At 48.5% G+C, this 25,101-nt stretch overlaps 1 protein-coding gene across 4 annotated transcripts in view; it reads left to right on the forward strand.

Annotated features, from left to right (window-relative positions):
• The window catches only part of SIK3 (SIK family kinase 3), a 2,024,801-nt gene that overhangs the window by 423,010 nt on the left and 1,576,690 nt on the right, over positions 1-25,101 (forward strand). For all 4 annotated transcript variants that reach the window (XM_069614493.1, XM_069614491.1, XM_069614492.1 and 1 more), the window contains one exon: positions 16,727-16,843. In XM_069614493.1, the coding sequence (XP_069470594.1) occupies positions 16,727-16,843 (117 nt within the window). The remainder of the gene's footprint in view (positions 1-16,726; positions 16,844-25,101) is intronic.

Below are 25,101 nucleotides of genomic sequence, written 5' to 3' on the forward strand. Positions count from 1 at the left end.
AGACTTTATTTACTTCACGGTGTGACAGATTAATGTATTACTTGGTAGTAGGCAATCAAACTATAGTAATAAATAAGCAACTATAGTGCGAAAATATACAGTGTGCCCTGTACAGGCTGTGGTCATTAGACTGGGTTAAAAGCAAGGGTGGAAGTGCGCAAATAGGGTAGTGTGATGAATTAAATGGGATCATCCCCGTGTTCTCTGGTGATGAACTCCTTCCCTTGTGACCACGGGAGGCAGTCGCTACTGGATCCTGACCCTGGGGGCAGCTATATGACAGAGCATCAAATGGGAGGAAGCAACTACCGAGGGGATGTTAGAACTTCATTGGATGAGACATGGTATCCCCCATTTTCCCATGGAAAAGTCCCTCTTCTACCAAATACCATAATGCCCTATTGCCATTAAGGTGCCCCCACCCCACCTTTAGGGAAAGGAGAGAAACCTTTTCCCAGCACCTTTCAGAACAATTTCCCATTTATAAAGCACACTAAGCCCATGGGCATGAAGGCGCTGGTTACAGAGTTACAAAGTCTGAGCAGAGTTGTTTTTTAAAAAACCTTTTTATTTTAACTTGCTCAAACAGAACAGTATTATCTTCGTTACTCTGGATCGTGTATATTGGGTACACTTTACATACATCGTTAGTGCATCTAAGCTTTCTTCTGCTATACATTTATCAGATAGATATTGCTTGTATCTGCTCCACATGTCTCTGAGGCGATTGTGTACGGTTAGTAGGCTGGCGTACACTTCCTCAGTCATTTGACCATCGCATCAATATTTTCAGTTTTGCTAGTAGTATACTAAGGTTAAGTAATTTGACCCATGTAGGGTTCATTTTACCCACTGTCCCCAGTATACATATTCCTGGATCCCACACAATAGGTAGGTCTGACATTTCGTCTAGTGCGCTACACACGTCGGCTTAGTATTTAGACAGTCGCTGGCACAACCACAGCATATGTAGTATGTCAGCTCCTTCACTCCCACACCTGAGACATTTCCCTTCTGCTGAGGGGTGTATGGTTTTTAGCCTGGCCGGGGTGTAGTAGGCTCTCTGCAACACCTTTATAATGTATTAGCCGATACCGCGAGTTGTAAGATATATTCTTCGTCACTGTGCATAATCTTGTCCACTGCTGTTCTGTGATAGTGTGGCCCAGGTCGTGTTCTCAATTCCCTCTAGCGTCTGGAGGTAGTGTCTCCCTGGTGGGCAACACAATTTTATATAATGTGGAAATTGATATCTTGGTTACGTTAGCAGTGAATATGTAACCTGGACCAAGTGCACCTGTGGTTCAATAGGGAATGCCTCCCACACATTTGCCAAGGCAGAACACAATCGCATGTATTGTAACTTCTGAAGAGGGTTGTCTCCAACAATCTCCTTCATCCCTTCCCAACTGAGGAATTGTTTCAGAGAATAGATCTCCGAACCGGCATATCCCCTTGTCCCTCCAATGTGCGGCTAGTGTCTTGTCCTGTGTAGGTGGGATATAGTGGCCTTCCCACAAGGGCATGTTTAGGGGGTACAAGGTCTTGTGTCCAGGGCGCCCTGCCATTCTAGTCCAGGCTGTCCATGTTACCAATGCCGGGTTGGTGGAGTTGTCATTCCTGATTTTGGCTTCCACTGCTCTATGTGTAATAGCCTTGTCGGGCCCAATGTCTGTGTTTCGATCATTGAATGTGGCGCGTGAGGGTTTCCTTCTATCCAGTTTATGACATAGTGTGCCTGTGCAGCGAGATAATATAATTCAAAATTGGGGGCTGAGAGACCGCCCTGTGGATATGTTTGGGTGAGTCTGCGCCAGTTTACTGTACACTGCCAGTTCCAGACAAACACTACACCTGCTCCCTGGATTCTGGAAAAGAATGATCTGCCTGGCCATACAGGGACCCTGCTAAATGAATAAAATAGTTTGGGCAAGATGATCATTTTGATCAGTGCTAGTCTGCTCATTAGTGAGATCAGGAGGGACCGCCAACGTTCAAGTTTGACACATATCGCGTCTGTAAGCACTGCTTAGTTTAATGTGCGCACGAGTTGTGCCATGCGTGCTATTTCAACGCCTAGGTATTTCACCTGAGTGGGGGCCCATACAAGTCTGTGTAATTCTGTGTTCTTGGGTGGCCTCTGTGAGGGGAAGCATCTCGGATTTGGTAGAATTGAGTTTCAGCTCAGAATATTCCCTGAATTCTTTGACTGTGTGCAATACTCTACGTAGGTTAATATCAGGGGTTTTTAAATACAGCATTATGTCGTCTGCATATAAGATGTTGATCTCCATCCTGCGTGCTAGGGGTAATCCCATCTTGCTTTGTCAGGCCCTTAGTAAATCTGCAAGTGGTTCTATTACCAGTGCAAAAAGTAGGGGCGATAACGGGCAGCATTGTCTGGTGCCTCCGGCCAACTCCAGGATCGCCGACAGGGTCCCGTTGACACAGTCTGACATTCGGTTGCGTGTAAAGTATCCGTACCCAGTTAACAAAGTTTGGTCCGAACCCGTAGTTATTGAGCACCCCAAATAGAAAAGGCCAGTAGACTGTATCAAAGGCCTTTTGCATGTCTAGTGCAATTTACACTACCTGTGTATTCTTGGGTATTGATGCAAGTATGTTATAGCAGCGGCGGATATCCGTTGCCTTGGATCTACCCGGTACAAAGCCCACCTGGTCCTCGTGGACCATATGTGGCATCAGAGCGTTTAATCGCGTTGCTAATATTTTTGCGAAGATTTTCACGTTTGTATTTATTAGTGAGAGCGGTCTGTAACACCTGCATTCTTCAGGTCGCTTCCTGGGCTTAAGCAGCAGAGTTATAATCGCTTCTCATGTTGTGTCAGGAAGTTTACCTATTTCTAGGGCCTCGGTCCAGATAGCATGGAGACGGGGCACTAGGATTTCAGCAAATTCTTTATAGAACTCTGCTCCCAGCCTGTCGGATCCTGGCGCTGTCCCACTTGGTAAGGACTTAACAGCCTTTGTTATCTCGGCATGCTTCAGTGAATGTTCCAATGAGTCCCTTGTCTCGGCTGATGGGAGCGTGGTAGGTATCCTTGCTAGGTACTCATCTATTTCCTCCTTTGTGGCTGCACTTTTGGGGGGGGGGGGGAGTATCAGCTGGCGTAGAAGTCATAGAAGACTGCCCCATTTCTTCCCGATCTGTAACCACCACCCCGTTTCGTCGTGTTATGCAGCGGATATTAGTGCTTCAATGTTCCCCTCACTATTCTAGCCGCGAGTTTGCCTGGGCGCTTGTGCTTTCCATACCTCCTTGCTGCAGCCGGCCTGTTGAAATAGAGAATCTCTCGCTCCACTGCCTCTTTGAACTCTTCTAATTGATTTTTTATATCTAGCCTGGTCTGGTCTGTTGGGTCAGTGGCATATTGTTCCTGCAATTTAGCTATGTCCTCCTCCCGCCTCTCAAGCGCCCTACGAATATCTCTGAGCACCCCAAGCTTGGTCGACATAGCGATGCCTCTGATATATGCCTTAAAGGCCTGCCATCGAACCGCCTGGCTTTCTAATGAGCCGTCATTCTTTTTGAAATGTTCACTGATATGTTGGGTCAAATTAGTCTTGTATACATGATCCAATAAAGCGGCCGCCTTAAATCTCCACGGTGGTCTTTGTGGGGAGACTTTGGGGATGTGCATGGTTAACAATACCAGTGAACGGTCCAACAATGTTCTGGGACCCTTTGCGATACCAATCAGATATCGATCCTGGAGTGCAGATCGTGCACAGATGAGTAGAATGTGTATGCATGCTGCGATCCGTGTAGTGTCAGAAATTGCACAGGTCCAGATCTGTTTATGTTCATATGTATCGTACGAGCTGCATGGGTGAGTGTTCTGGGGGTGCTGGATGTGCGGTCCATCCGTGTGTCTAGTATCGTATTGAAATCGCCCCCTACGACTATGTGAGCCGTGGATTATTTGCCACATTGCTGAAAGATCTGTACTCAGGGTCGTTTGTGTTTGGGCCATAGAGGTTGATGAGGAGCACCTCCACCTCAGATAGCTTCCCATGGACGATGATGTATCATGTTCCGGGGTAACTCTCCGTAGCGAAGTGTGTAAATGGTAACTTTTTGTGCATTAATGTCGGTACCTCTCCACCCCCATGCTCTGCTAGAGTACGATGTGTAGAAACGGTGTTTGCCTCATCCTAGTGCCATCTTGTCCACCTTATGCCAAAGTAAATGTGTCTCTTGGAGCAATGCAATCTGGGCACCAGACCTATTAATGTATGCCATTAATTTCCTTGTTTTCACCGGCATCCCCAGCCCCCTCACATTACAGCTTATTAATTTAATTCCCTTTGGGGGTTTCTCAGCCATACTCAGCACTATTTCTGAAGAAATTGACTGCAATCAAGTGCCCCACCTTGTTTCCATCTGAACATTCAGTGTATGTCTTTGCATTTTTAACTTTAACTCCACAAACGTTCCTGCCTTCCCCCACCCTCATAGTTCCTCAAACTTCAACTATGCATTTTCCCCCCACCTTCTACTCCTTTATCCTTTCTACTCAAATTAACAAAATCGTGCACCCGCATTGGGGGGTCACTTCTGTGGCAGCCGAGGGCGAAGACTCTTAAGATAACTGCCCATTAGGTTTGCAGACTTTGATTGTTAACAGTACGCATAATAGATCTTAGGCATCCAGTAGTGTAGTTATTATTCTCAGAAAATATGGTGGGTCGCGAGTGTCTACTACTGTAGCCCTATGTGCAATGTTCCCCAGTACAGGGTTGGATCCGTTGCTCTCAGCCATCTAGTCCCAGCGACAGTGGGGGGCGGTCTGTGCGATCTAATGTGACGCCGGGCTTCTGCCTAGATTGCATTTGTATGCTATATTCAACAAAGGCTGCTACTTCCTCTGGGAAGGTAAAGAAATGTTTTGTTATGCTGTAGGCGTAACCTGCCGGGGTAGAGCATTGCGTAGGGTACCACGCATTCGCGGAGCATCTTCTTGACGCCTATAAATGACCTTTGTTCTTGCTGGACTGCCAGCGGATAGTCCGGGAAGATCCGGATCACGCTGGAGCCCAGTTTTAGTTTTTGTTCATCTCTCGATGCTTGTAGCACCAGATCCCTGTCCCGATAATTCATCAGCCTGGCTATGATGGGTCTGGGATAGGCGCCAGACTTGTGGGCCAGGGATCTGTGTGCCCGTTCATCGACTAACATTGATGACCAGCCTGGGTCGCCCAGCAGGTATCTTGAGTAGTTCTTCTGCTGCTATTTCCATAGGGCCTTTCAGGCACCACTACTCTGCGTACATTGTTTTGGTGGGAGCTAGCCTCCATATCCTCACACTTGAGTTTCACTGTTCCCAGGCCTTTGGCCATGTCCATCAGTGTTTCGCAATGACTCAAGGGCGTCTTCTGTGGTGCTGATCTGGCCTTCAGCCTCTGTAATGCGGTTCGTGGCTTTCTCAAGCTGGCTTCTGATTGAGGTCATGTTTGTATTGATACCGTCTAGTCTGTCATTCAGAGCTGCAAAGACTTGCTGCATTGATGTAAAGACCGCCTGGGGGTCCATGGTGGCTCGTGCGGTCGGTGACGTTGATTGTGTGTTCTGTCCGGAGCCAGTGTTGCTCATGTCGCGTGGCTTGGACACTGGCATTGTATACCTTTCCATGGCACCTTTCCCTTTCTTAGGCACTGCCCCTTTGGGCATTGTATACTGCCTGGTCGTGATTCCTGGTGTGGGCACTACACCCAGCAAAGCTAGGGGGTTGTGTTGTATACTAATAACGTTCTTTTGGCCCGTGGTATTATTGGGGTGACTCCTGTTCTCAATGACAGTGGTAGGTAGTGCCTTCTGTCCTAGAGCGGAGGGTCTGCAGTTGTGGCGCAGGTTGGGGACTTAGATTTGCTGTCCGCTCTGGTCATATAATATCTGTGGGTTGCCCTAGCAATGTAACTAACTCTTCTTTTACTTTGATAATGGTTGTGCCTTACAGGGCTCTGTGTCTCGTATGACTTGTTGCTCTGTTGTTTAGGGATTATTGCCCATGTGCTGTGAGACTGTTCGGCGGGCTAGGCTCACGGGAAGAGCGTCTGTACCACTGTCGGTGCCGTACCGATCCTCTCCAGTTCTGTGGCAATCTGAATGTAGTGTCTTTGCTGGATTGCGCACAATGTCTTAGCTTCGTCCGGGCTATTCGCAAGTACCTGATCTGGCCTGTTCTCAGGTACGCGTGTGTCTGAACACTATTCACTTCCTGCCCACTATGTCTCGCTCCCATGCGGGCCTGTATGGCTGTCCAGTTGTAAGGAGTCTATTTATGGTGTGCCCCAAGGGTGTTTCCTTTGTCGTCCCTTAGCATGGACTAGTTTCGTGTTTAGTGCCCAGGCGCTACGTGCAATCCGCCATGAACTCTCATGGCCGCCGGGGGTCACAATTCTTTCAAAGCTGTTATGTTTGCTTGCTACGTGTGGTACAGAGGATGCGGGGGCCGTTACAATTGAAAGTGCGCTCCTCTGGCATCTGCTCCCTGGGCCCCTGAATAATTGTCAGCAAAGTATATATCTGGTATTGGTGGGTGCTTGGTGCTGATTTATCGTAAGGGGTTTAGGAGTCCCCGCTGTGCAGTATTCCCCCCCGTGCAGCGTGGGCCCATCCACCTTCAACCAGGCCGCCGGATCACATGAGAGATTTGGATTAAACTACCAGGGCGCGCTCTGAGAAGTTTTCCCCCATGTGGGTGGTTTATGGGCGCGGAGGACTGTACGGGCATTATGGTGTCCTGCTTGTTGGCTGCAGCACCCAGTCTCCTCTGCCCGTGTGTTCGGGTCTCCAGGGCAGACCGTTACTTTGATTCCAGGTATTATGATTGCTGAAGTTCTCCGGGCCGTTCGGTGGAGGAGGAGCACGCGTCCCCAACGGCCCGCCAGTCGAACCGCTCCACTAGAGTGATTTTTCCGGGCGGCACAGCCAATTCTGTTTAGCCCTGGGTATCTGGGCACATCAAATCCTCTGACTTACTGCGAGTGCGGTCGATGACACATGTGGTCCGGTGGCTGCGCCGTCGGGTAGAGGCAGGGGGAAAGTGTGGGCCATCCTCACCTTTTGTTGGGGCATCCGCCGGATAGTTTCTCTTGGTGTCCGCTGGAGTCTGCTTGCAATATTCTTTACGTATGTGCAGGCACTCTACGGAAGTAATGTCGGAGCACCTGCATAATCTTCTTTGTGCCACAGAACTCTGGGGTAGGTTCCTCTGTGACGCTGCGCGCTGCAGTCTCTTCGTTTCGCCTGCTTATCTGGTATGAGGCAGTGTAGCCTGTTGAATTCTAAGAGTGCGGCAATATTTGCTGCCGCTGCGTTGAGGCTCGCATGGTGTCCTGAACTATCAGAGCTGTGCATAACACATGGCGTATCTCGGGAACCTCTACACTAATTTCCTCAATTTTTGGTATGCTTATAGACAACATCTTCACACACCAGTGTAGTCTGGAAACTGGGGGAAAATGTGAGTTTTCAGCACTGGACCTCGGCTTGCCTGCAGAGCTCATGCACAGCGCTCCATCCAGCAGTGTGCAAAACAGCGCCCCCAAGTCCGAGCAGAGTTGGCCGCAGGCCTGTATTTTATAACAAGAGGTCCTTGAGAAAAGAGTATTGTCTTCAGGTGTTTCCTGAATGTCCAGTAGGATTGTTCTGATCTTTGAGTTGGGGGCAGAGTATTCCAGTATTTTTAGGCAACGACTGGGAAGCTTGATCCTCGCACTGTTTAGTTTGTATATCTGGGTGATTGGACAGTGAGTGTTGGAGGAGCGGGTAGGTATCGATGACTGCATTAAAAAAAAATAGATCTATGCGACAGGTAGGCTGGGGTAGAGTTGGAGAGGCATTTGTGTAATGGCTAAAGTTTTAAAGATGATGCGCTCTCCTGCGGGGAGCCATTGAAACAAATTTCTGTCAGCAGATATGTGCTCTCGCTTTGGGATGTTTAAGGCAGTTCGGAGGGCATTGTTCTGTATGACTTGTAACTTATTAATATTGTGGGTGGATGTGCCTGCAAATAAGGCATTAGAGTAATCCAGCTACGAGCCTATCAGTGCCTGGGCGATATGAAGGCCACTGTCGGAGGAAAGAAATGGGCTGCAGGCGTTGATTAGCTTCGTGGTGTGGGCAGCTGAGGCGGCGATGGCGTTGACCTGGCGTGTTAGCGTAAGGATAACATCAAGATGGACTCCCAGTGTCTTCACAACGCTTGACACTGTGATAGGGATCCCCTCAATGTTGAATGAGCTGTAGGCTTTGTCTAGTTTGTTGACTCCCTTTTGGTAGCCGACCAGAAGGGTTTCAGTCTTGTCATTCAGACAAAGTTGGTGAGAGGCCATTCATGCCTGGATTGTTTGGTACACTGATTGCAGCGTCTCAGAATCTGAAGCATAGTTGCCGGAGAGTGGGACAAGGATCTACGTGTTATCCGCATAGTTGGTACAAGAAATGCCCCGCTCACCCAGAAGTTAGAATAAAGGTTTTGTAAAAATGTTGTGCAATGTTTGGGAGATGCAGTGTACCCCAAGGCTTCTGCAAGCGACTGGAGAGGGGGTGGCGGCGGCATTGTCTGCAAACACTCTCCTGGATCTGTCAGCCAGGAAAGAGGAGCTCCAGAAGATGGCTTAAGGCGAGTAGTTGGCTGCAGTCGCCAGGTGCTGACACAGGATTTGGTGGTCAACAAGGTTAAAGGCTGCAGACAAGTCTAGCAGGAGCGCCTACTTGCCTGCATCCCCTGATGTTATCCCGGTCGTTTTCAAGTCTAGCAATGCAGAATCAGTTCCATGACCGGGTCTGAACCCAGATTGGCGCAGGCCCATGATGCCGTTGACTTCCAGGTAGCGCTGTATCTGGATATAGGCTGCTCGATCAATGATTTTCAGAAGGAAAGGAGCTGTGGTGATAGGGCAGTAGTTGGTTGGGACTTCTGGGTCTAAATTGGGTTTCTTGAGTAAGGGAAACACCCAGGATTCCTTCAGGCTAGTCAGCACTTGACAGGAAGCAAAGGAGGCATTGATGATGGAAGGGATGAATGGCGAGAGGGCTTCAGTGCAGTACTTGATGACTGTGGCAGGACACATATCCCCTATGCAGCAGGAGGCTTTCAGACCTTTTATGAGTAATGTGACCTCTGCCACTTGGACTGGTTGAAAGTGGAATTGGGGCAGGTTTGGTCAGACAGCAGGCATGGGGGGCAAGAGGGGAGGAGAGGGGATTCGTGGACAAGGTGAGTAGACACCCATAGATTTTCTTTTTTGTGAGAATCTTTTTTTTTTTTTTAATCTAAATTTTGTTGAGCATTTTGGATACTAGCGCACCAGGCAATGTCCTTGGTGCAGGATGAAACGGACGGCTTCTTAGCTATTGTTGGGGACGGCAAAGAGGCCATGTGCGAGTCACTTCAATCAGGATTGGATTCTGCGGATAGCATCAGCAGATCCTTGGCTACTAGCACCGTTGTGCGCAGATTTGCGTGGTTGAGAGTCTGGTTTTGCACCTGATGTGCAGTCTAGGCTTCTCAACATGCCTTTTGACGGGTCTCACCTTTTTGGCAACAAGGCTGACGAGAGCCTTGAGAAGTTGCAGACTTCAAAAGCAGCAGCCAAATCTTTAGACACCGCCATTAAGTAACCTCAGCCTTATTGTCCTAGCAGGCAACCTTGAAGGGGTAGATCTTTTCGCTACTACTCCTCAGTTGAAAGGGTGAGAGGAATGGCCAATCAAAAAGGCCAGAGAAGATTTCCTTGTGGTGGACGAGGTAGAGATGCAAAGCCAGCTCAAGCAGCAGTCTCCTTAGCATCGGGCCTCTGCATCAGCCGCCTAAGAACCACTTTGAAGTCTTGAGTCACAGTTCACCAGTGGGGGGCAGACTGACTCAGCATCTAGAAGAATGGCGAGACATTACTTCGGATGCTTGGGCTTTGGAAATCGTAGCCCACGGTTACTGCATTCCTTTTATAAAAAGACCTCGGAACAATCCACCGTGGAACCACACGTTGAGGATTCCAGATCCGCTCCTTGTGCAGGAAGTTTTAACCCTGCTAGAGAAAGGTGCTATAGAAACCAGTGCCTGTAGCGGAGAGGAACACAGGATGGTAGTCACCTTGTTTCCTAATACCCAAGAAGGATGGAGGACTGAGACCCATCTTGGACTTGAGATACTTGAACAAGTTCCACAGGAAGGTTAAGTTCATGATGGTCACACTTTCTCAGATCTTTCAGGCCCTCCAACTGCGGGATTGGTTGGTGTCATTGGACCTTCAGGATGCTTTATTTTCATGTGCCAATCCATCTCAAGCACAGAAAATGAGGTTCGCAGATGCCGGTTCTCATTATAAATTTCGAGTTCTGCCATTCGGGCGGACCTCCGCCCGAGGGTTTTCGCCAAACTGAGGGCAGTAGTGGCAGCAAGTCTTGGGACAGGGGGGTTTCACGTCTACTACTACCTGGATGATTGGCTGATCAGGGCCTGTTCTCCCGAACAAGTCCTGAATCACATCGTCACCTGCCACCCTCTTCACAGACTGGGCTGCTCCCTCAATTACAAGTCGTCCCATATGACTCCTTCCCAAAAGCTCCAGTACATCAAAGCTGTGCTAGGTACATCTTTGGGAAAGAGCTCGCCACCCGATGAGAGGGCTCAAGACATTCTTCAAATGGTGAAAACATTTCGGAATGCCCACATTCTACCTGCCTTCGATTCTTCTGAGGTTGCTCGGCCACATGGCATCCTGCATTTTTCTGGTGCCTTAGGCTGGCCAGAGAATGAGATCCCTTCAATCGGCTCTAAGAATGCAAAGGTCCCAGTTCTCAGGAAAGATCTCCGATGACTTCAGATTCCAACCAAGGTCTCACAAATTCTTCTGTGGTGGGTCTGCAAGGACAATATTCTAAAGGGAGAAACCTTTTGGCAGCCATGGCCATAGATTACAGTAGTGACTGACTCCTCACTCATGGGGTGGGGAGCCCATGCCAACGATCTGACAGTTAACTGTTGTTGGTCTCCATCAGAGTCCAAACTACATATCAATGTTTTGGAGCTGAGGGCAATCAGACTAGCACTGATGGCCCTTCTGCCCTCTGTACATACGGGGAAAGAACATCCTGATAGTGCATGGCCACTGTGTTGTCCATCATTATCTCAACAAGAGATTAGATGTAGCTTCTCTACCACAGTGCAGCGAGGCAATGCAGCTCTGATACTGGACAATTCAAGAAGGAATCTCCCTATAGGCAGTTCACCTAGCTGGAGTGGAGAATGCGGCAGTGGACGCTCTGAGCAGGCAGAACAGGCCTGAGCAGGCAGAGCACAGTCTCCCACCAGTGCTAACTAGCTGAGGAAGTCCTTGATCTTTGGGGAACCCCCCAAGTGGATCTGTTTGTGACCAGTGTCAACCGGAAGTGCGAGCAGTACTGCTCAAAGGACTTTCCCATAAGAGGAACTCTAGGAGAGGATTTCGTGGTGGATTGGGACTTTCCACTCATGTACGTGTTTTCTCCAGTCCTTGTCATTCCTCAAGTCATCAGAAGGTCCAGGAAATCCATGATCCTAATTTCTCCTGATTGGGCCAGAAGGGCGTGGTATCCGGACCTTCTGGACATGTCCATCTGCCCTCCAATAAGTCTTCCACAAAGAGAGGACTTTCTCTCGCAAGAGGAGGTTTGGGTTCTCCATCCAGCAGTCAAGTCTCTCAAAATTCATGCATGGTTTCTGAGAGGTTGAGATGCAAGGAAAGGATTGGGACCTCCCGGAAATCGTAACGAACAGTTTACTTACAGCCAGAAGGCCAGCAATAAAGTCTTTGTACCGCTGACGTTGGAATAAATTCTGCAGCTGGTGCAGGGATAAGAATGAGGATCCATTTATATGCAATGCACTTAGGGTGTTCACAATTTTATTACACTTAGCCAACTTGGGGCTCCAGGTTGGTACAATTAAGGTGTATCTGGCAGCGCTCTCTATTTTTAAGTGCTCCTCTGAAGTGGTATCTTTCTTCAAGATCCCTCTTGTGATACAATTCTTAAAAGCACTGACAAATTTACCCCAGTCCCATTTCAATTTCCAACTTGAGACCACAACTTGGTGTTGAGATTTCTAAAGTGTTCTCCTTTTGAGCCTATACATACCTGCCCTTTAAGGTTATTAACTTTAAAAACAATCCTTTTAGTGGCCATTACATCAGCCGGAAGAGTGAGTGAACTTCAGGCCTTGTCCTGCAATCCTCTACAAGAACAAGGTGGTTGTTAAGGTTAAGCCACCCTTCTATTCTAAGATTGTGTCCATGTTCCATTTAACTAATCTTATCCTACTCCTCATCCTGGAAAGGAAGAGGAAAGGTTACACAGGCTTGATCCAATGCGTGCACTGATATTTTACATCGCCAGGATGTCTAAAATAAGACACGATTACCAACATTTTGTATGCTTCACTGACCACAAGTTGGGTATGGCAATTTCAAAAAAAACTTTGTCAAGATGGATAATTTTAGGAATATCTAAATGCTGATTAGCGGGAAAGAATCTCCCGGAGGGTCTTAGTGCTCATTCGACCAGGGGCATGGCTACCTCCGAAGGAACTCCAAAATTATCTTGAGTCTGAAAATTCTGACTGCTCCCTCAAGGAATACATTCACTGCTTTGGGAGTTTATCATAAAATGAGGAATATGTGGGAGGACCCAATCCATTCAAAGAACAAGTTAGTTACCCATGGTAACGCTCTTTCAACTGGATGGTCCTCCCACGTATTACTCATCGCACCGCCCAGCCTGCCCTGCAGTAGAATGTTCCATGTGATTGCAGTATTCGCTCTTTCGGGAGGAGTAACTGTCGGGTGTAGGATAGCCTATACGCGCTTAAAAAACAGAACTGAAGCCAACGGTTGCTGCATGCGCTTTATACCATCAATGTCGACATCGAGACAGAGGCCTCCGAGGGACATTGAGTCGACAGGCATCAACCCGCATTGCCCTCTACTGGAAAATGTCTGAAGCTGGATATGGACAGGGCATAAGATGAGGAATATGTGGGAGAAACATCCAGTCAAAGAAAGTTACCTTGGGTAAGTAACTTGTTCCTGTTTCATAATGGTGTAGTAGGCCCACAGGCATCTCTTATTTGAAGGGATCCCTCGCTGGTTCTCTGCCACCATTATGGGTTAAAGGCATTTTTTTTCTGACACCTGAATCTCTCACATGAGTGAGTTTCAGGCTTTAGGATAAAAGCCTTGTCCAGTAGCGGCCAGGGCTGCCAGTTGAGAGTAGTGAGCACTGGCAGGGCCCCCGCCTCAGATCGAGATTTCGGACCCAGCCAGGGCTCGGCCCCGAAGCCGCGCCCAACTTAAAGCCCTGAGTACCGGAGATCTGAGGGCTGTGTGCCAATATCCCTCCTCGCTCACTCCTCCAAATATCCTCCGGCACTCATAGTACTTCTCGTCCAGCAATGACATCCCGCGGAACGTGCAGGGGGAGTGTCGCATCAATGCGCACATGAAACAAAATTTACATTGTTGTGTAGATTGGGCTCTCCTAAATCCTGCTCGGTATGTGGAGCAGCTCAGCATATCTGCTTCGGGACTGGGTGCCTTAACGAGGCCCTGATCCTTGCTCGGGCTGGACTGCATCCGGGCTACCCAATGCATGGTAGTCTGTTAGGGAGAATTCTCTGTTTAGGCTGAATTTCCCTACCTAGTGAGTCCCCCAGCAGCCTTGCTGGATTTCTGGGGTTTCTTTTTTTCTCCTGCCAAGAGTGAGACTCTTTTACCCTCACTCTTGGGCATGTTGAAGTGTGTTTTCTTGGTTAAACCTTGTGTTGAATGGGCTATGGGGTCTTTTACTCCATAGGGCCTTATGTATTTTTGTGATGTGGGTTACACAGCACCCTCTGTGCCGTGACCCAGGGGTGTCCTAGGGACTCCCCAACATAGACTCCATACCCTGGGACTGACTACTGTCTCCCAGGGCATGTAAAGTCACCAAAGACTTTGCTAGTCTTGAATCCTGAACAGAACCAGTACAAACCATCATATTGTGGACGTACTGGCTGGGGCAATTCGATTGCCCCAGGGTCTGTTAGTCGAGGGGGCACGTCTCCGTCCCCCCTGATCGAGTTTTGGCTGGTGGCAGTGGAAACTACTTTTTATATTCGACCGCGAATATTTCCCTATGGGATTTCCCATTGTTTTAGGCTAACACATTTAATTATTTATTTACGGTAGCCTTAAACATACCGCCGGTTTATATATTTATTATTATAACTCCGGTTGGGACTTTTTGCCAAAACTTGATTCTAAAATGGCGTTGGCGTTCGCCTCTGTAACTCTGACCCAAAGTGGAGCCCTTTGTTCCACTTTTGGCGGGCTTCTCCACAGAAGCCCTCCAAAGTGGTGCCACTCTGTCTGGGGTACTTAGATGGGGTGGAGGGGGATTTAGGCACCCTGGACCGAGTTACCTTGGTAACTCAAGTCGCACTCCGTCCTGATTGGCCCAAGTGGTGAGCCGGCCGGCTCACCACTTAGCATGTTTGAGTGACAGCTAGGCTGGGTGAATGGGGGTTTGCTGCATAAAAGCAGGGCTTTGGGGACTGGAACTTCAGAAGTCGCCACAGGACCAAGAATCCGACGAGGGAAGAGCTGAGCCGACCTGCTTCGACGACACCACCCGGTGGAGCCCTGCTGAACCGTCTCACCACTTTTTCCAACGACCGAGGAGAACTCTTAACGGAGTGGCTCCTTCCCTTGACTGGTGGGGACAACCAGTTTTCACCTTCTTTCCGCTTCTCGAGGTATCTCGTGGCCGCCTTGCCCGTGCCAAGCACCCCGGCAACCGGAATACCACACTTTTACCCCTAACCGCGAAAGTCGGTACAACCCTTTAGCCGGAGGACTCCGCGGCTGGTTTCTTCCCGGGCAGTGCAACGACCTTCTTCTTCCACTCTTCAGCGAGAACTCCTTCTCCCCTGACCGACGTCGAGCCTTGCTGCCACTGCCTGGAACAACTGCCACCGCTGGTGGATCCTTTCCGCTTAAGGTACCGTGTTCCGCCTGGCTTCCCTTGCCACCGACTGTACGGGGTAGATTTAGCCCCCGGCTTTCGAACCTGGGAGTGCCTGGGACACCCTGGCTAAACTTTCTAAGCCACTCTAAACTCTTTCTAACTCTTTGCAAGACTTTGAATCCCTAATAACAGTGTGATCTTGGGCACATTTTCGCTCCGGCTACTCTAAGAGTGGGCCCTGCCTAGTGACTTTTGCTCACCTGTGACTTTGTACTTCTTTGAGCCTATTGCAAGTGTTCTGGACCTTAGAGTGGTGTGTTTAACCTATTTCTGTTTCTTTTTATCCCTTTCTTGAATCTACTAGAGTGTCATCTAACGTTAAGCACTCACCTCTGTTCGAATTATGTGGTGTTAACCTAGAGTTGTCTAGATAGGAGTAAGGGTTGAAACTGCTTTCATTATAACTGTGTTTGAAGTGATTTTACTATATTTTGCTAGAGTGATTTCAACTTATGTGTGTTTAATAAATAAATAACTATATACTTTTGAAACCAAGCTCTGGTCAGTGTTTGCTTGTGCTATTGTATTTGAGTACCTATTGTGTATACTTTACATACTGCCTAACTCTTCTTGAGGGAAGTCTGACTGCTCAGCCACAGCTACCAGGTAAATCTGGGTGGTGCGGACTGCTACCAAGTGGGTTTACTGCTATACCTGTAGTCTTAAATCTTTTGCAGTGTTCCCTAAGGGAACTGCACAGGTTTCTGCCTAACATAGTCGTAATAAGACCTGGCTTTTCCTGTGAAAGTCTCTCAGAATTGCGTAGCTGTAGCGTTCTGGTTCTTTGATCACGTTTGGGAGCAAAAGGTACTGCAATGATCTTAGTTTCACTGCTTGGGAGGTGCTGGGTGGCAGTGCAAAGGGGATATGTTAGTACAGGTGTTTTATGAGGACTTCCGGTAGTGAGAGGTGCTGAGCGAGACCCTGACTCCCATTGCCAGGGTCTCGCTCACCTGTGAGGAATGTTTAGATGATGATTATTGGTCACAATGTGAGTTTCTGAGAGGTGTTGTCTGAGCCTACTTGTCTTGTTTGAGAGTTGCTGAGATGGGTGCCCGAATCCAGGATGAGAAGACTTGTCTTGGTGTGTGTGTTACTAAACCGTGATGGCCCTGTGACAGGTCTTGATGTTTGTGTCAGTGGTTCAGGAATCAGTCGATATACCCGTGGCCAAACAGGGGGGGCAAACATTTAAATTGCAAGCTAGTAGTCTGCCATAAAGTGACTTAGCACCTCAATTCTATACGTATGCACCGCACAATATTTCTCAATCGCCATGGGTCAATATCATTAGGCACTGGCTAGTGGCGAGTGTACATTTTGTAGTCCCGCTAAACCAGTGAGTGCGGCCTGGCCGCAGAGCCACTTCTTTTTTTTTTTATCCGTACCCGACACCTTTTTACAGAAGCACTTTCATGTGGGTGCTCCTGGTTTCCATGATGGCCTCCTTCTTTTGATAATGACCGATTGGCTGAGCTGGGATCTGTACATGAGACTTTAAAAGGTTTTCATTGGTGTAGAACTCGGCCCACTGGTATTCCTTAGGACGACGAACTGCCTTGTGCTGCTCGTTTTCGTATGAACTGTAAAAGGAGCTCTTGCATGTTGTTTCCTTTCTAGCATTTGAAGTAATGCGCCCATTGTTGTTCCTTGCAGGTTGCAATAAAGATAATTGACAAGACACAGCTGGATGAAGAGAACCTGAAGAAGATCTTCAGAGAAGTTCAAATCATGAAGACACTTTGCCACCCCCATATTATCCGCTTGCACCAGGTGAGCTTGGCTGTTTTTACCTTGGTTGTTACACTCTCTGATCTTAAAGGACAGATGATCTCCTGTTGCAGGGCTTTTAAAGCTGTTCATGCTTGCTCTTCCCATTTGCTTTTGAAAAGGTTGATGCTCATACATCATGTTTACTTGTCAAGAAAACTTCAGGGCCAGGGTATTAGAATCTTGAAGTTTGAAGGCCAATCGGCCTGGGGCAGTGCCCTCGTTTGGAGGAACAGGGAGTCAATGGTGGCTTGAGAGAATGAACGCTTCCTGCAGGAGTCAACCACTTTTAGGTCCTTTGCGCTAGTGACTTGAGTCTTAAAGAAATGCATCTTCTCTTATCTCTGTGATTGCTGGGGGCTTAAAACCAGGTATTCGTAATGGGTTCCCTCATGAGGAATCGTCAAGAGACCTGGTAAAGCTGACCCCGCTCAGAAAGTTGTCAGAGACGAGAGTTAGTTGTGTTCTGAATGAGAGTTGGGCGAAACAAAAGGACAATGTGAAAGTCTCCCCTTCTCGTGCCATACTCTAATAACTTCCAGTGGAGGGGAGAGAGTGAATGTTAAAATTATATAATACAATGAACTGGCTGTTATATTTTGCAATAGGGGAATGTACACATTATCGCTTGTAGACCCTTCCTGTCGTCGGCCAGCAGCACAACCTCAGCAGATCTCTGATGCTATCCAGACTGGATTATTGCAATGCCCTCTACGTGAGGACTAACAAAAGCAACATACAAAAACTGCAACTGATATAAAATAAGCAAGAGAGCAGCCTTGAACCTTCTTAACAAGAACGAGAACCATATTAGTGAGGCAAGACGCGCCACCCATTGGCTGCCAGTGCATGACCGCATCCTATTTAAGACTCTCTCCTTAACTCACAAATGCATCTCACAATCAGCCCCCGGATACCTATCCAACAAATATGCATTGAACAAATCTAACAGACCAACGCCAGACAGACAGACAGACAGACACAGACACACTTCAAACTACAGATAGCAGGAGGCAATAGTTTTCCAGTGCTAGCGCCTAAACACTAGAATGCCTTACCACCTGCTCTAAGGTCCGAAGCATCCTCCTGGACATTCCACAAACTCTTGAACATGACTGTTCACGCAAGAGTAGTACACTTGGCATAACTAAACATCCCGACGACCCGCACGTCCATCCTGTCCTGGACCTCAAATGTTGTAACCTATAATAACTCCTATGTATTACTTGAATGCAAATCATTCATCTGTTTGCTAATCCTACTGCTAACATGTATGTACCCTTGATCCTTAAGAATACCAGTGCTAACATGTATGTAACCTTTCAAGAATATCAATGCCCAGGTGCCCCAGGATTAGGCGTGCTTTACAAATGCCCAAATAAATTAATATAGAACAGCATTCTAATATATGCATATTAGAGTAATAACAGGCAAGCGGGGATGTATTCCTGATCAAAAATACATTCCTAACACTTCTCCAGCATTGGATCTTTCATGGATTCACATGCTTAGAATATTCCCCGTCGTCAGGCCGGGAACCCTCGGTATCTTTATTAAAAGCGTTTTCCCTTGGAAAAAACTTGACAATTTTGTGTCCTATCGACTTCCTTTTGGGACTCTTACGCATGGCCCACTAGGACGTAAGGTATAAATAGCCCTGCCCCTGCGGCTCCCTTCAGGTTTCAACCATCTCCAAAGTAGTCGGGATCACCTCATGTTTTCTACACTTTGTTGGGTTGTACTTTCTTTCCCAATGTCGGGGAAAGTGTTGTTCCGCCCGTGTGGAATAAGAAAGTTTATGAAGGGGGCGGGCACATGGATTGCCTTTATTGTCTCTGCCCTCATCACTCTACGGACACCCGTGTTATCTGCAAGGAGATCTCTCAAAAAAGACGTTGAGGGACCGTAATCGGTGTCTAATATCGTGGCTGAACGAAGGGGCCTACCCTCCATCTGAGGTAGGATCGGTGCGCAGTCTGGCATCAAACAGACCTAAGTCCCCTGTAGTTCATCGCCGGTCGGTGTCGACTGAGCCCCTGGCAAAGAAGCCACAGCCTACGGAGAAGAGTTGTTCCTCTTCGGGGAAACATCTAGCGAAAGGTGCTCCTTCATCGGCAAAACATGGTCATTTGGACCAGGCCTGTAAGCCAGAAAAATCTTCATCTACTTCATAGGTCTTCCTCGAGTAGAGAATCTTCAAAACACCGGCCTTGAGACTCGAAACAGGCGGGATCGCCTAAAAAGTCAGCACCACAACTGCCAGCGCCGTCAACGGGAGTCCCGTAGTCGACTGCTTCACTACCGTCCGCACAGTCAATCCCGGCAGCGGCGTCGTCAACCCCAGTGGCCGCGATCAACAAGGGAGAAGTAGAAACTCCCAGGTTTTCTTCGACTATGGATCCTACAGAGGCTTGGCAACCTGCGGTGTATGACGCAGTTCTACCGGACACCCTATTACAGCAGGAGTCGGCGCTTTCGGTGTCGTCGATGGAGGAGGAGCGGAAAACGGTTGTTCATCCAATAGATCTCGGGCTTGCTGGACGTTGGGCCGTCGGGGATTCAAAATGTTCCTCCTACGTCTTCTCTGCTAAATCCGCAGTTGATGTTATCTTTACAAGTTTTATCTACGCTGCAGTCCCTCTTAAACCAGTTTGATGCAAGGCTGCCTCCCATGAGTGCGCCTCCGGTGGCACCCGTCGTCGACGCGGCAGGCCCCGCTCCACATTCAAAGTCAAGGGCTGAGTTGCCGGTTTCCTGCCCGGTCAGCGAAGACTTGCCGGAAGTCCATTATAAAGTGCTAAACATGCCCTGTGAAGGTGAGCAGTTATTTGGGGAAAAGATAGACTAAGCCCTCAAGGGCATGAAGGAGGATTCAGATACAGCAAGATCACGGAGGGGCATTACAAAGTGAACGAGCGTTATGGCCCTTTCGCCCCTTCCGCGGAGGTTCGGGGAATTCTCGATTTGCCACATCCAGAGACCGGAATTTCAATAGATCGGCATACTCCTCCCAAGGATACAGGCGAGATGTCCAGGCGACACTGAGAAGCCGGGATTTTTAGACTTCTAGAAGGAGAGGACAGTCTTTGTCTGCCAATAGTAAGCAATCGAAACCTCAGCAATGACGATCTTCAAGACGTCCTGGGAGGCAGAGTGTCCCATCGCGTCGACGAATGGGAAAGAATTTCATCGGACCGTTGGGTGTTGGACACGGTGAAACTAGGTCACTCTTTGTAATTCAACGTCACGCCTTCTCCCAGTCCTCCCGTGTATTCGGCGCAACCCCATCTTCACATTTTACAGCAGGAGGTTGTGCTTATGCTGCAAAAAGGGGCTATAGAATTGGTTCCGGTGGCTGAGAGAGGCCTGGGGGTCTACTCGCGTTACTTCATGGTAAAAAAAAACAACGGCAAGTGGCGACCCATTTTGGACCTTCGAGCTTGCAACAAGACTCTACAACGCCTGAAGTTCAAGATGCTTACACTTCAAGAGGTCATCCGGTCGATAAAACCCGGGGGATTTTCTGGCGTCGTTGGAATTACAAGACGCATATTTCCACATACCCATGCAACGGCGACACAGAAAATTCCTGAGGTTTGTGGTGGGTCAGAGTCATTACCAATTCAAAGTGCTCCCATTCGGTCTGAAATAGTCTACCAGGACGTTTACGAAATGCTTGGCTCCGGTGGCGGCATGGCTACGACGAGAAGGTCATCACGTCTACCCTTACCTGGACGACTGGCTAATAAGGGGCTCGTTGCCGGCAGTAGCGCAGGGAAGCCTCGATGTTGCCATGCAGCTGCTACGATTGGGCTTCTCAGTCAACTTCGAAAACTCCTTTGTCTCCCTCCAGGAGCTTGGTGTTTTTGGGCGCAGAATTCCAGACTCAGTCAGGACTGGTGAAACCTTCTATAGAGAGAGTTCAAAAACTCAAGCAGAGAAGCGGAGGGCTGGAACCAGAGTGTTAGTCAGAAGCTACATGTCGCTTCTAGGAGCCATGGCTTCATGTATCCCATTAGTGAAGAACTGTCGACTCTTCATGAGGCCAATACAAGAATTTCTGGCGGACTGGTTATCTCAAAGTCACGGATTGTGGTCCGACAAATTGATGATCAACGGCGAGCTACTAGAAGTGCTTCGGTGGTGGCAACTCTCAGACAATCTGACAAGGATGCCTCTGCTAGAGCAGGAATTTCAATCCACAATTGTGACGGATGCCTATCAAACAGGATTGGGAGCTCATCTGGGATCCTTGCAAGTTCAAGGTCGATAGTCCCCAGGAGAATTGAGCCTTCACATCAATGTACTGGAACTAAGAGCGGTCCGTTAGGCTCTGAAATCGTTTTTGCTACGCATACGAGGATCGGTTGTGAGTGTTGACGAACAATACGACCACAATGTTCTACCTCAGGAAACAAGGGGGCATTCATTCCAGAACGCACTTAAGCGAGGCTCAGGAACTATGGCATTGGGCCCTCGAACAAGACATCAACATTGTGACGTTTCACCTACCAGGGGTGATGAATGTACAGGCAGACTCTCAGGAGAGAGATGAACCAACTCCACGAGTGGCAGCTGAATGATCAGCAAGTGTTGAGCATCTTCAGGAAATGGGGTCGTCCTTCGCTGGATCTCTTTGCAATCCGGGAGAACAAAAAGTGCAAGCAGTTCGCCAGCAGATGGCCGCAGCCCAATTCGCTGGGGGATGCGTTCTCCTTCCCATGGATGGGCAGGTTCTCTTATGTGTTCCCTCTGTTTCCGCTCATTCGACGGACCCACCAGTGGATTCAGAAATATCCATGGCGTGTGATTCTGATTGCCCCTCACTGGGCCAGGCAGCCATGGTTTTCGAACCTGCTCCATCTATCCGTGGCAGAACCAGCGAGATTTCAAGTGACGCCGGACCTTCCATTTCAAGACAATGGAGCAGTTTGGCATCACGACCCGGCTCCCTCAGCCTGACGGCTTGGCTCCTGACTTCTCAGAGTTTGGTTTGCTGAACATTTCTAGAGATTGTCGCCTCATTCTAGAGGCGGCGAGAGCTCTGTCCACGGATGTCTCATACACATGCAAGTGGAAAAGGTTCTGTGTGGTGTAAGGATCAGCCCGGAGTGGAACCTTTAAACATTTCATCGGCGCAAATTCTGCCTTACTTACTACACTTGGCGAGAAGAGGTTTGTCTTTCTCTTCCATAAAAGTTCACCTGGCGGCCATTTCTAGGTTTACTCAAAAGAGGCACTCGACTCCGTCGTTCAGTGATCGACTAGTTAATTTTCTGAGAGGTTTATTTCAGACTTTTCCTCCGGCCAAGAAGTTCCCTCCTGGTTGGAGTCTCAATCTGGTGCTATCAGGGCTAATGAAGGCTCCATTCGAGCCTAGGTCGTCGTCGCCCCTGAAATTTGTCGTGGAAAATGACCTTTTTGGTGGACATTACTTCAGCAAGAAGAATGTCGGAGCTGCAAGCGCTGGTGATTGATCCCCCCCATACTTACGTTTCCTCAAGGACATGGTGGTGTTAGCGACTAACCCTCATTTTATTCCGAAGGTACCAACTACGTTCCATAAACACTTTGATTGTGCTACCAGCATTCTTTGCTGCAGCTTCCTCTTTGGCCGAGAAGGCTCACCATACGTTGGACGTCAAAAGAGCACTGAAGTTTTATCTGAGTCGTACTCAAGAATTCAGGCGTACGAGACACCTGTTTGTGGCTTATGGACCCTCAGTAAAGGGAAGAGCAATCTCCAAACCAGGGCTATCCCGCTGGGTTTCATCAGCTATTGCCTTCTGTCACTCTAAAGCGGGGAAGCCTCTGGAAAGGCGTCCACAGGCTCACTTGACAAGATCCATTGCATCATCAGCGGCATTGTGGTTGGGAATTTCGCTGGTGGACATCTGTCAGGCGGCCTCCTTGTCGGTGCTGCATACATTTACTCTGCATTATTGCCTGGAGCAACAGCATGGAGCAGATGTGCAGTCCTGCAACACCTGTTTCAGTAAGGTAAGCCCCACAGAGTGGGGTACCAGTTTCACGTTACCATGGGTCTTGTTTTTTTTGCTGATTGTATGTTTGCGTTCCTATGGTATTGGTTTGCATTACACGCCTCCAGGTATAAGGATACTGCTATGTAATCTATTCTAAGCATGTGAATCCATGAAAGGTCCAATGCTGGAGAAGGGAGTAGTTTCTTACCTGTAACTCCATTTCTCCAGCGTTGGCATCTTTCATGGATTCACATGCGCCCACCGGCCTCCCCTGAATGCAAACCTGGTATTGCCTCTACTTTGGAGGTTAAAATCTGAAGGGAGCCACGGGCGCGGGGCTATTTACACCTTGCGTCCTATTGGGTCATGCCTAAGCGTCCCAACAGGACGTCGATAGGACACAAGTGTTGAGTTTTTTCCAAGGGAAAATGCTTTTAATAAAGATACCGAGGGTTCCTGGCCTGACGACGGGGAATATTCTAAGCATGTGAATCCATGAAAGATACCAACGCTGGAGAAATGGAGTTACAGGTAAGAAACTACTCCCTTCCCTTCCTTCCTCCACAGGGTTTGACATCCTTGACACTTCCCTCTCTCCTGGCTGACCATCCAACACCTTCCCTGTAGGTATGACAGCTACTCTCTCCTTATTCCAGATGCCACCACCTTTGTCTAATATAGAGGACCCTAAATCCTTCATCACCTCCTTTGTTTCCGAAAACACAGAATGCCCTTTCTTCATTTTCATTGGAATCTTTACTTTGATCACATCACCCGGAACCACTGTACAGTTTTTGCAAACTTTTCTCTTATCAAATCTCATCTTTGACCTATGTCCACTGACCGACAATCTCTCTCACGCTTTCTAGATCCACTCACAATTTGATATCCCCATCCAACCAGGACATTAGTGACTATTGGTCTTCCTACCACGCAGTATCTCAAACGGGGGAACCCCGTCACTGCATGTGGAGCCAATCTGTATAGAAATGTTCTTTCCATAACAGCTCTCACCCAATCCCCTCCAGTGGCCATCGCTATCCTGATGACCTTCATCAAGGTGTGGTTAAACTTCTCTACACATCAATACCCTTGGAGATGATGGAAAGCTGTTGTAACATGTTGAATACCATATCTTTCCATAAAAATCTGTAAACTCCTTGGAAACCAACTGCGTTCCTTTATCTGACGAGCATCGGCAAGGGAAACCCTCCCTCCAGAAAAGTGCTTCCAAAAATCTGATCAGACTGGTGCTAGACACATCCTTCAAAACACATATTTCGAATGGGTTGTGTCCTCATCTTTGACGTGTAATGTCTGGCTTCGGCTGCTTCGGAAATTCTTTCGGCAGATGGTGCCCTGCATAAAGTCGATGTCCCTCGGAGGCCTTCGTCGAAGGTGACTGCATCAGATATTATAAGTAGCACGCACAGCGCCTGTTGGCCTCAGTTCCATTTTTCCGCAAATGTGCTTGCTTCTTGAGCAATTGGGCACGCCTCGTACTTGAAGTATTTGCTGTTGGTTTTTCGAATGTCTTCGTCTTCTACTCCGACGACGCCTCAGTTCGGAATCAAGAAATTCCAGGACTGCAGCTCCAAAGATGTCCATCACGGACCCCCATCGAGTCTGTCTGCGGTGCCTCTGCGAGGGCCAGGATACGGATACGTGCTCCAAGTGTCAGTTCATGACAGTAAAGGCCTTGAGGGAACGAATTGGGAAGCTCAAGGTAGGCAAGGTTTCCAAAACCCATAAGTCCCGACTTGATGGGTCTTCGACCGATTTGTCGAGAGGCGACTTTCCTCGGAGGAAGGCCAAGCGCTCTAGGTCTAAGAGTGGTTCCCGCAGAGATCGAGGCGAAGGCACCGCCGGTCGCCTTCCTCGTCGTCCATGTCGGGCGAATCCCCCGAGCGGGTGAAATACCCATCCAAAACCTTGACACTGGCAGAATGGGAGGCTTTCTGTGTGAAAATGTTTAAGATCTTTGATAAACAGGGCTGGTCTACGACTGCGCCTTCTGTGGAAGCTGGCAAGGAGTGGTCTCGGCTGGATACTCACGCGCCCTCGACCCAGAGTAAACGGCGAGATCCACATAGAGAGCCCTCAAGGTCTTGTTCGGACAAAGTATCGAAGGATCATTCGAGACGTGGAGAGAGGTCAAGTTTGTCAACGCCCTCGTAGCTGTCGACGCCATGGCCGGCGGTAACACCAGACGGGTCATCGACCCCTGTCAGGCCGTCGATGGAGTAGACGCCAAAGCCTTTGACGCCAGCTGTGCCA

The sequence above is a fragment of the Ambystoma mexicanum genome, chromosome 9 (genome assembly GCF_040938575.1).
Source record: "Ambystoma mexicanum isolate Mex_15411 chromosome 9, UKY_AmexF1_1, whole genome shotgun sequence".
Classification (NCBI taxonomy): domain Eukaryota; kingdom Metazoa; phylum Chordata; class Amphibia; order Caudata; family Ambystomatidae; genus Ambystoma; species Ambystoma mexicanum.